The sequence below is a fragment of the Saimiri boliviensis genome, chromosome 2 (genome assembly GCF_048565385.1).
Source record: "Saimiri boliviensis isolate mSaiBol1 chromosome 2, mSaiBol1.pri, whole genome shotgun sequence".
NCBI lineage: Eukaryota > Metazoa > Chordata > Mammalia > Primates > Cebidae > Saimiri > Saimiri boliviensis.
The window spans coordinates 142,019,902-142,032,339 of NC_133450.1; the positions used below are offsets into that span (position 1 = coordinate 142,019,902).

Genomic DNA, 12,438 nt, shown 5'->3' on the forward strand with positions numbered 1-12,438 from the left:
TGGCCTGCATGACGACGAGGCAGGGCTTCTGAGGGCCTGGAGCGGTGCCGGGCAGAACACAATGAGCATACCCTCCACGCCCCCTTATTTGTGAGTGTTTCTGTAACAGACCCTGACGCTGAGGCCATGGGGGGTTGGTTGGTGTGATACCGGCTTGTAAAGGGCACATGTGGACCACGTGTCTGTATGCAGAACCGCAGCACTCCATGTGGAGAGGAACGCGTGTTCCGATATGCTCTGTGGGCACAGGATGCCTCAGATCCCTCTCACTGTAGTAGAAGAGGAAAAAGAGATGATCAAATGCCGGATAGAGCCTGAGGTCTCAGCAGATGCAAGCGGACCTTGGAGCAGGAGAGAGTAGTGGAGAAGCACAGGGATGCCAGGAACTGGACTGGACCCAGAAGCACCAACCACGTGGCTCTTCTCTTCACAGGCTGAGCAGAGTCAGAGGTGCCAGGCCTGCCTCCCAAGAGCTAGCAGGGCACCCACAGCAGAAGGGGGCCAACTCCTTATTCTCCCATTCTTAGGCTCAGTTTGGTCTGTGTTTCAGATGAGTTGTCAACTGTGAAAAGCCTGTGTATGCCAGGAGGCGTTTATTAAGCACCTACTGTGTGCCAGACGTTTGCCATCACTTTAGGTACATCGTTGCATGTAGTCCTAAACACTATGAAGTGCAGGCACCGTCATCGCCATTCCTGTTCTACAGATAGGGAAACAGTCACGTGGGCTTCCAGAGGACAAGCAGACTCCCCTCAGGGAGGGCAGCTGGCCAAGTGATGGCAAATGGCGTGAGCCCACCTTGGGGCAAATCTGCTGTAGCTGTCAGCTCACTAGACCCCCTGCATTCTAATTGAAATGTGCCTGTCCCAGCTGGGTGTGGTGGCGCATCTGTAATCCCAGCACTTTGGGATGCCAGGAGTTTAAGAGCAGCCTGGGCAATATATTGAGACCCCAGTTTCAAAAAAAGAGAAATGTGTCTGTCCCAAGTCCTCCTTAATTCTTAAAGATCTTCCCTCCGTTCATATCTTAAATGCCAGTCGCTCCTGTTTCCCAGAGATTTGCCTTTTCAAACAATTTTTTATATTAAGTTTTACAAACTAGAGTGGAACCCCTTGGAAGCAGGTAGAGAAAAAGAAGATAGTTCACCTTTCCCAAAATTACAGTGATAAAACTAGTTAACTTTGGGTCATTTCTTTGTTTCCAGGCACTATACTTGTTTTGTTTTTTCAGAGGCGAGGCCTCACTCTGTCACCCAGGCTGCAGTGCAGTGGTTACACCTCCCTGCAGCCTTGAACTTCTGGACTCAAGTGATCCTTCTTCCTCAGCCTCCCGAGTAGCTGGGACTACAGGTGCACATCACTATGCCCAGCTAATTTTTTATTTTATGCAGAAGTGGGGTTTTGCTGTGTTGTCCAGGCTGGTCTAGAACTCCTGCCATCAAGTAGTCCTCCCTTACCCTTCTAAAGTGCTGGGATTACGGGCATGAGCCACAGTGCCCGGTCTGTTTGTTTATAACCCTCATTTAATTATTTCATCAACTGTGAATTAGACTACGGTATTGTTCCCATTGTGCAGAGATGGAGAGTGAGGCCAGAGGGCAGGCAGTGACTAGTTTTTGGAAATCACACACTGGCTGTGGCACAGGTTGTCTGATTCCAAAGCCACTGCTTTCTGCCATCACAATACAGGGCTAATCTTGTTTCTAGAGAGGCAAGTCTACACCACAGACATGGTCTAAGGTGTTTGAGGGGAATGGGCCCTGGATGCTGGGTTATCCATGTCTGTTACTTTCATCTAAAGCACATTATGTCTGAACTGGAAAGCTAACTGTGAACCTCCAAAGTGAGCGATCTCTGCATTGGGCTACCTTGGGGCCATCTCAGCCTCAGAGCTGGGGTAGACTGATCCATCTGGGGACACAATAATTTCTTCTTCAAACTATGTCTCCTTCCATGGAGTGGCTGGCTTCAGGGGCACTATAGACCTTTGATTTGAATTTGATTTAATTTTCTAACTATTTAGGAGCGAATAAAAAGCCTCTTGAATGCCTGCATTTCGGCTTTAGCACATTTTCATACCCTAGCGATCACTGGCTTGTAGGCTGCACACTTAGGAGTAACGATCTCCCCGCATCTGCCCGTTTGTATAAAAACGCCTGGTCGCAGTGGCTCATGCCAGTAATCCCAGCACTTTGGGAGGCTGAGGCGGGTGGATCACCTGAGGTCAGGAGTTCGAGACCAGCCTGACCAACATGGAGAAAACTTGTCTCTGCTAAAAATACAAAACCAGCCGAACGTGGTGGCATGCACCTGTAATCCCAGCTACTCGGGAGGCTGAGGCAGGAAGATCGCTTGAACCCGGGAGGCGGAGGTTGTGGTGAGCCAAGATTGCTCCATTGCATTCTAGCCCGTGCGACAAGAGTGAAACCCCATTTCAAAAAAGCCAAAACCAAACCAAATGAAAACGCCACGTGTGTCATTGATTATCAAGGGTGGAATTTGACGCTGTTTGTTTAGAAAAATCACTCCTGCATATTTTGGCGTTATAAGAGCATAATCACTGTTAGGCTGTGCCCAGAAAAAGATCAGGCAAAGCCCTGGGCACACCTTGCCCAGGTGGAGGAATGAGAGCAGGTTAAGGGGTGAACAGGTCCTGCTACAGTCGTACATGTGGAATACTCACGTTCCATGTTCAATGCCTTCCATGTTCAGTGCTAACGGGTCGCATATTAGGGATTCAACTTGGAGATAAAGAGTCTTGCTAGTTTTCTTTCAGGTGAGCCGAATATGGAAGGCATCCCAAGGTACTATGGCAGCAAAGGTTTTCATGTTTTTGTATAAACCAAGTAACTGCTACTGGGGCAGTGTGATGTCAACTTTTTTGTGTTCATCAAAGTAGTCTTGTTGTTCTCACCGATTGGCTTTAGAACATATCACTGTCCCAAACTGAATCTTTTAAGATGCATTTCCTTTCTGGCTGACAGACTCTCTGTCCTCTGTGTCGGGAAACCACATAGTATTTCGTTAGGTAACGTTGAGCCTGTGGTGCTTCTTGTGAGGCTTGCCCTGGTTCAGACCTGGAGCTGAGTGAAACTGATTTATCGAGTCCGAGTCTTCAGCCTCAGCTTGCCTCCTTGGGACTGCAGATTGAGCATGCAGCTCCTGGGAATGCCTTCGGTGGAGTCTGCTGCCAGAGCTGGGAGCCAGATCAGGGGCAGGACTGGGGGAAATGCCCAGGGGAGCACCACGCTCTGGTCCTGGGAGGAGAGGGGAGGGGCAGAAAGGGAATGCATCAAAAGGGCGGAGGCCCAGAGGGCAACAGAGCCTTCCCATGTGAAGTTGCTAATTGCGCTTTAATAATAGTCAGGAGGGCAAAAGAGGCCAGTGTTTGCACAAAGCCGGACGGCTCCTACCGCATCAGGCCGTGCTCTGCTGGGCCTCGCCAAGTTCCCTAGGCTGGCTGGCTTCTTTTCTTTCCTTTTTTTTCATCTGTGACATCTGCTCAGTGCTTGTCCCTCCTGTGATACCATACCCCTCGCAGCTGTGCAGACCTCCAGCTCTGTGCTGGTGCCTGGAGTGCCCTGAGCATACGGCCTTTTTGATGTGTGATAAAACAGAACCGAGCCACGGGGGTATGGTGAACGAAGGCATCAGAATATCAATTAACCTGCTCTGAACAAAGCTGCAGCTCAGAGTGGAATAGACATTTCACTGAAGTGTCAGGAAGATGGATAATGTATTCTAATTAGGGATTGACTGATACCTCCACATCCATCCACTCCTGGACGTGAGACCCGCGAACCTCGAAACGCAGGCTTATTGGGAATGTCTTAATGTCCCATCATGGCAGTCCTCTGGTGCTGTATACTGACTGATGACTTCTTGCTTTGCCAGAATTTGCAGCCATTAAAGTCCGTCCAGCCAAAATTGCTGCTTCCCTGTGAATGTGCAGTCCATTTTGCAGCTGGGCAAATAACCCCTTTAAATGCAAGAGCTCTGGGAGAAAAGATCCTTTTTGAGCACCCAGCCTGCAGCTTTCATCTTGAGGACGCCATAGGACAGACCAGCCTTCTGCAGAGGTTTGGTCAAGGTGCCCTCCCTTCCACGTGTGCCAGTGTGGACCAGTGTGGGCTGGTGCAGGGGGAAGGAGCTTCCGTGGCTGCATTCTCTGTACCATGTGGGGTGGCTCTAATGGAGCCTGGGTGCTGCTCGAGGGCTTCCTCGGGGACCTTGTTTCTTAGTCCCCAGGTGATCATACCATCCCCCCAATTCAGAAAGAGCAGACCTGGAGAGCTGGTGGCCTAGGGCTTACTCCAGAGCCCCCCACCTTCTTCCTTTTAGAAATGTTCACATCTGCACCAGAATGACACACCAGTGAGGCCAGGCTAATTAGGGAGATGTTCTTCATTTTGCTGTACTTTTCCTGTGTAATTGGAAGTCCCGCTTTCTCCAGTGAAAAGTCAGTGAGAGCTGTTCCCCTGAATAGTTCTAAAAGCTTTGGACCACATACTGATATCTGCTGCAAATTTATGGGCAAGATGATAATCATTGCTCAGTAATGCAATATTAAAAGCAGAGGCCTTTCTCAGTGCCGAGCAAAGACGGAGTTCCAACCTTCCAGCTTCAAAAGGGGACTCAAAACAGAATTACTAGTACTAGAAGCAGCAATCAGTGGGCTCACAGTTCCTCCCCGTCCAAATAAAGGAAAAATAAGGCGGTATGAATTTAGCTGAAGTTCAGAAAATGTTGGTTCGGCTTTGCGTCTCCTGGTTCTGCCGGAGTTGCTCGAATCTGTAGATGTTGCTCTTCCTAAGAGCTGCAGCCCAGCGCTTGGCTGACTATAACAAGGACTTGAGGGAGCAAAAGGCTGTTAAAAATTTTTTTTTTTTTGCCCTTTTGCTTCATTAGTTCTAGAAACCAGGGGTTCCGTGGCTGTGAGTCTTCCTGTATAATTTAAGAAATTAATGAAAGCTTGCTGGATTTTTCCAACAGTCTTTAGGCTGCTGGAATTTGTTTAGCTTTTTTTTTTTTTTAACTGTCAGTGGAGGCTACTGGAACCTAAATATTTTAATATTAAAGAAATGTAGGCTTTTTTTTTTTTTTAAGAGACAAGATCTCACTCTGTCACCCAGGCTGGAGTGCAATGGCATGATCATAGCTCACTGCAGCCTCAAATTCCTGGACTAAGGGGATCGTTCTGCCTCAGCCTCCCAAGTAACTGGGACTACATGTGTGCACCAACGCACCTGGCTAATTTTTAAAAATCTTTTTTGGTAGACTGAGGGTCTCACTATGTTGCCCAGGCTGGTTTGAAATTCTTGGCCTCAAGCGACCCTCCCTCCTTGGCCTCCTAAAGTGCTGGGATTTCAGGCATGAGCCCCTGCATCCAGACCACTTTTTTGTTTTTAAAGAAAGACATCTCTTACCTTCGCCCACACTGTGTCTGTCAATCAGGTGGTGTGGGCGTGAGTGACCTGGAGGCTGAGTCCGCCCATATCAGACCATCCTCTGACCTTAGAGCAACTGAGTCTCATAATGCCTTGTGGGGAGGGCACTATAGCAAGTGGGGGCTCCCAGCATGGACTCTCAGTTGCCTGATCTCCCTGCAAAATGGAGACTTGAAGCATTTCACTGCTTTCTTTCAGTCTTTCAAAGCTCCCTTAACTAATTTATCTGGACGTCAAGTTTAAAGCATTAGATTGTGTGTGTGTGTGTGTGTGTGTGTGTGTGTGTGTGTGTAACTCGACTCATAGGACTTGAAAGGACTTTAGAAGTGGTTTAATGTGAACATTGCTGAGAGACATAAAAAAACAACTTAAGCAAATGAGAAAATAATGCTTGACTTGATACTGTCCATTTGTCATGAATTGATCTACGCATTTAATGTTTTTCCAAAATCCTAGTGGAATTTCCATTGGGAATTTGACAAAATATTTTTAATGTTTACCTGAAAGATCTTACTTCGGAAAAAAAAAAAGAAAGGAAAGCATATTTTACCAGACATTATGGTAACTTATAAAACAGCAACAATTTAAATGTTAAATAAAAACAATTTAACAAACTACCGGCAGAAAGACGCCAGAGCCAATGTCGTATCAGCATTTAGACTGTGATAAAAGTGTCCTCAGAGGGGAAAATAGAGGCTATATCGTGGGTGAGTTTGGAACAGGTGGTGAGCCACAAGGAAGCAGATTAGATCACAGCCCCACAGCATTCGCAACCTAAAATGTGGCTCTGTTACACAAATCATTACTATTTACATGTAAAGAGTAAAAACCCAAGAACATGATTTACAGGCAAGTGAATATTTACCAGCTTTTGCAGTGGGGAGGGCATTTTTGTGCATCCACACCATACCAGAATCCAAAGAGGAAAGCAGGGATTGATTTGGCCACAAACTGGTGTGTAAAATGCAACACCACACACAAAACGAAAAGGCTGCAAGACAAACTGCTGAAAATGTTAGCAACATTGTTTGCCTCAAGGGGTTTGTGGCAGTGTTTGCCAAAATCCAAAATGGGTTATTGTTCTTAATATATAAAGAGCTCTTGTCAATAAATAAAAGGATGAGACCCCAAGAGGAAAGTAGATGACATGAACAGACATTTTGGAAAAGAAAAAAAATTCAAATAGCCAATACACATATGGAAAAAAATACTGAACCTCATTAATGATCAAAGAAATGTAAATTAAAGCAGCAGTGGTACACTGTATTTTGCTGGACAGATTTTTTTTCCCCCAAGATAATGCCCAACATTGGCAGAGATGGAAGGAAACAGATGCGTTGCCATTGGATTCATAAGCTGGTGGGCTACTTTGTAGAGCGATGTGGCAAAATGTATCAAAAGTCATGAAAGAAGGTATCAGCTTCTAGAAATTTATCTGAGGATGTTTGACAGGCATCCAGATGCATATACAACATTGCTTATAATAGTGGAAAACTGGAATCAAGCTGGAAAATGTGAGCAACAATATGGGATCAGTTAACATCAGGTCAATTCATGCAATACCAGGCAGCTATGAAAACTTCTATGCAAGGAACACTTTGTGACATGGGAAAATGTTCATGAAGTGTTTTTGCTAGAAATAAACAAATTACCAAATAGTATGTACAGTGTGATTCCCCTCCACTACAAGTCCCAGCCCCCAGGAAAAAAGGTATCTGCACTTGATGCTTGGAAGGAGATATACCAGAATGTTGACAGTGGCTTGTTTGGGTCTGAGGTGTTATCAGTGACTCTTATTATTATTTCAACTTTTCAATATTTTCCACATAGTGTACAATGATTGTATATTACTCTCCCAATTGGATTTAAAGAGTTAGTAAAGGCCAGGCACAGTGGCTCACGCCAGTAATCCCAGCACTTTGGGAGGCTGCAGCGGGAGGATTCCTCGAGCCCATGAGTTCAAGACCAGCCTGGGCAACGTAGCAAGGTTCTTCTCTCTATATAAATAAATAATAAAAATAAATCTCTAAACCAGTTCCCTAGCTGTACCACAGGGAGGCTGATGGCTGAGAAATTTCAGTCCTGTAACAGGTTAGCTGCAGACCTGAATCATCGTCCAGGGTTTGTTTTTAAGAAAAGTGGGGTGTTTCTGCAGAGATACAGGACAGAAAATAAAAACAGAAGTGGGGTTTTGTTTTCACCCTGGTCCCAGGAATCCCGTATCTCAGAAACTCTCTTTAGGAAATTGTCCAAAATGTGGAAAGCACTAGATGTGCAAAGATGATCATCGAGATATTATTGATGATTTATTTTTGAGAGTGAACACTGTTAGCAGTTGAAATGTTTGTTTGTGGGCATAGTTAAGTGGCTGTGTACATTCTCTTGGTGGGACACTGCCCAGTCATTGGCAGTGGGGACAGTGAGGAGCCGTGCGGATATGAAGAGATAGAGTTGCTTGTGGTCGCTATCGTGTGGTGGAAAACATCAAGATGTAAAATATATATGTTATGATTATAATCACCAACATAAGATTCTGAAGGGAATATAATAATATATTACAAAGTAGTTTTTAAAGAAGGATGAGGTAGCGATGATAAACATTTAGTTTTTGTTTTGTCTTAAAAGCTCTAGTCTTTCTGTAAAGCTATTATATTCCTTTTAAAATAATTCCCAAAAAAATCTAAAAATGAAAACAGATGCGCACCTCTCTGAATCTTCTGTCTAGGGCTGGATTCTGGACGGCATCCCTGAGACACGTGAGCAGGCTCTGAGGATCCAGACCCTTGGGATCGCCCCCAGACACGTCAGTGAGTAGCTCCCCAGGGCCCCTCCCCACTGCCAGAGCCGCTGCCCCTAGGGGCGGCCAGTGAGCCAGTGAGCACTCCGCTCATGCTGCCTGCTCCCCGACCTCAGCCCAGGCACTGTCCAAGACCCAGCAAGGAAGAGGAAGGCAGCACAGTTGAATTTTTCACAGAGCTAGATGTCTTCAGGGCGGGTTCTCAAGAAAAGCACGGTTTTGCTTTCAGCCTGGCAATTCCTTGTCCCGGGAATCTCATATCTCAGAAACTCTCTTTAGGAAATCAACTAGAATGCTATACGAGTGTTCGGTGCATGCAGGGATGCCCATCATGGCATTGTCTGTGACGAGGAAAATTGTTAACAGGCAAAATTTTCAGTCATGGGCCGTACTCCATCCTGATATTACGCTCTTTGTGTTTGGGTGCAAGAAGACCTTTCTCTTAGGAATTCACAGGAATGGGAGATGGTTGTTGTTTTAATGTCATTATACAGAAAGGAAAAAAAACCTAAAGCAAGTATTGGTCCACGGTATTCCAGCGCGTGGTGCCCACTGCCTGGCATGCCGGTGTTCCAATGCGTGGTACCCACCGCCTGGCATGCTGGTGTTCCAATGCATGGTACCCACCGCTTGGCATGCCGGTGTTCCAATGCGTGGTACCCACTGCCTGACATGCCGGTATTCCAATGGCCAGTATTCCAATGTGTGGTACCTACTGCCTGGCATGCCAGTATTCCAATGTGTGGTGCCCACTGCCTGGCATGCTGGTGTTCCAATGCGTGGTACCCACCGCCTGGCGTGCTGGTATTCCAATGTGTGGTGCCCATCGCCTGACATGCCTGCTTTTGCTCCTTTTCTTCCCTGCCCAGTCATGCTGAGTGCTCCAGACACGGTCCTGATCGAGAGAAACTTGGGGAAGAGAATCGATCCTCAAACTGGAGGTATGGCTGTAGCCACCCCCACCCCGCACCACGGTGATGACAGCCTGCCTGCTATTTCCTGAGCACGCAGTCTGCTCTGGGCACCCACAGAGGGACATGAGGGAGGCTACCAGAGGCTGGGCTCTGAGCTGGAAGACACCGGCAAGGATACATTCTGGTAGCTGAGGAAAGGGAGGCCCCTTTAGGTTCAAGGAGGAGACCTTCTTATGACAGAACCAGAGTAGAGTGTGAGAGGGGTCATGCTGGGGACCTGGGCTTGGAGCCCACACCGGAGCCAGGGGATGTGTCTGCATCTCCCTAGGACAAATTATGTGCCCCCCATGCCCGACACCCCTCATTCTTTGATATGTGTACAGAAGAGAGAGGCATGAGCGTTACCTGGGAGAACTGGCAGGTGCTGCAGGGAACAGGGTCCTTGAACTGGGCCTTGAAGACCAGACAGTTGAGCAAGTGGCTGGTGGGAGCATGGGGGAGGTGGGGCTGCCCTTGATCCTCCAGTGCTCAGGCTGTGGCAGCAGATAGACCTGGGTTTGTGGATCCCTGGCTCTGTCCCTTTCTGGCTGTAGACATGGGATACCTGAGACTCAGTTTTCTCATCTGTACTTGGGGATGAAAATCCAAATCCTAATGTGTGACGGGATGACTGTGAGGATGAAATGAGAGTCTGCAGGTAAGTGCCTGTCAGAGTGCCTGGCACAGAGTAAGTGCTCAGAAGGTCCCAGCAGCCCTTGCCCTGGGACCTATTCTCATATTGTAACAACAACAGTAGTTAAGAGCAGGCTCAGAGCAGCTGCAAGTGCTGGTGTTGGGCATCGGTGACCTGCCGCAGTCAGCTACACCCCAGGAATTTGTAGACCCTGGCCTCCAGGACGGAAGCACCCCAGCCAGGCACTGCAGCGCCCGCAGGGCCCATGTGTGGGTATTTCTAACTGTGCACCTCCCACCATGCAGAGATTTATCACACCACCTTTGACTGGCCACCCGAATCTGAAATCCAGAACCGTCTGATGGTGCCAGAGGGCATCTCAGAGCTGGAGACGGCTCGGAAACTGCTGGAGTATCATAGGAACATCGTCAGGATCATCCCCTCCTACCCCAAGATCCTCAAGGTCATCAGTGCTGACCAGCCATGTGTGGACGTCTTCTACCAAGGTAAATACAAACTGGCAGCCCCACCTGGAACAGGCAGCTGAGGGCAGGGTTCACTGTGCCCTACGGCTTTGTCCCTTACTCTGATAGTGGCCAGTGTCTGGGACATGCCTGGGAGTCAAGTCATAGATGACCCGGGTTCCCTGCCCAGAAACACATGTGTGCAGAGCCCCTCGGGGTGCCCCACTTGGACACCCTGGGCTATCGTCCCACACTGACGTGGGCACATCTCTGGCCCACAGTGGATTTGGTGGTCATGGGGTTGGGAGGAGGAGAGGTGAGAGACGGGGTGGGAAGGATGTGGTAGCAAGAAGTTTGAGCCTGACCTTGAAAGGAGAAGAAAGAAAAAATATATAAAGATGAAGACAAAAACAAAACCACCGCCACCACACACAACAAAACATACACACACACACACACACACACGCACGCACACACCCTCGGGTGGTATGCTTCATTTAGGATGGAAATGCGTGGCCCCGCACCCGGCTGCATTGCTGTCCACAGCCACGGCCGGTGTTCACAGCAGCGCAGGAACAACTGCAGGCAGCCTGTGGGAGGCTGGGGGACAGCTAAGCTGGGCCATGTGTCCCAATCTCAGCCCCGACCCAGGTCATCTGTGCGGTCTCCAGCAATTCTCCTAACTCCTCGGAGCCCTAGTTTTGGTCCTAAAATAGGACCAAAATGTGTGCCCTCCTCCCAGGTGAGGATTAAATGGGATTCTCCAAATCATGTGTCTACAGCCACAAGCCCAGTGCTGGCGCAGGGAAAGGGCTCAGTAAACGTCAGACGCCGTAGCTCCTATCATTGTTCTACACCCTGTCCAAATAGACAAGGGCAAGGCAGAATAATTCGATCCCCAAACAGCTGTATTGTCGTGTTTAAAAGTCTTGCTGAGCTACAGTCATCTCAAAATCTAGTTATTCCCTTCCACGCAGTGTCAGGTAAATGAAGCGTTTATGATGCAGGGAGCATCACAGATATTTAAGACACTTGACAGTTTACAAAGTCCTTTTTTCATATATTCTCTCAAATCTCTCCAAGGAAAGTTCTGTTCTGCTGGGGAGGTGGTTTCGAGCTCCCTCAAGCCCTTCCCTGCTGACTCTCCCAGCACCCTCTCCTTCCAGTAGACTCAGTGCATAAACCTCACTGCTACACTGAGCCCGGAAATGTGACGCTCGCCGGTGTGGACTGAACAGCCTCGCCCTCTGAAGGGGGCAATCAGCCAACGGGTGGGTTAGGAGAAGTAGAAAATGATGCTACTTAAAGAAGAAATGCCAGGCTTATGATGGCTCATAATTTCCCAGTGATTTCGCATCTCGGAAGGGTCTTTAGTAGCAAACACTGCACTCTTAAGATAAACAACCACAACATTCGTCTTATGCCACGATTCTGAATTTACACATTAATTACTTCCAAATTACTTAATTAAATTTAAAAGTTCATATGATCGTTCATAAAGAATTCATGCCTGGAATTGTAAATAAAAATGTGACTGTCTGAATATTAATTATTATTAATTAATAATGCAGAGAGATAAATTGAAAATTGGAATGCAGAATTCTCTGTGTGCTTTTTTAATCTCTCTGCAGTGCATCCAGCAACCACATATTTTAAAAAAGAATAATTAGATGTTGAGACTGTCTGGGGGATCATTACTTCTAATTAACTTAGTTATTTACTGTAAATTAAGCATCATTTGTAAGCAGGCTGCTTTGCCTGTAGTATTTGTGCTTTTCAGATGCACGGGATTATGGAAGGTCTGAGAGTAAAGAGAGCCTCGCCTGAGTAGCTTCCTTTGGGCTTCTCTCAGTGGAGGAATGGTTACCCATGGCAGGAGGTTTGGGAGAGTTGCCCTGGCTCTGCCACATCTCAGCCTGATGGGCTCATCTGTAAAATGGGACATGAGTAACACAACCCTCATGGGATTGCTGGGTCAGACCAGTGAGATGATACCTGTAGAGTGTTTGTCATAGCAATTAGTACATGCCACTGATGCAGATCACAAGCTGGAAGACTGTCCAGTTTAACTCATCTGTGCCTTTGAAAAAGAGGGGACTGTAGCATCTCTAATGGCCCTTCCAATTTAAAAGTCCTGCAAAGAT

The 12,438-nt window shown here is 47.4% G+C and overlaps 1 protein-coding gene across 1 annotated transcript in view; it reads left to right on the top strand.

Annotated features, from left to right (window-relative positions):
- AK8 (adenylate kinase 8) overlaps positions 1-12,438 on the top strand; it is a 155,655-nt gene that overhangs the window by 40,839 nt on the left and 102,378 nt on the right. The window contains exons 6-8 of the mRNA XM_003935911.4: positions 8,172-8,253; positions 9,113-9,184; positions 10,136-10,336. Coding sequence (XP_003935960.2) covers positions 8,172-8,253; positions 9,113-9,184; positions 10,136-10,336 — 355 coding nt within the window. The remainder of the gene's footprint in view (positions 1-8,171; positions 8,254-9,112; positions 9,185-10,135; positions 10,337-12,438) is intronic.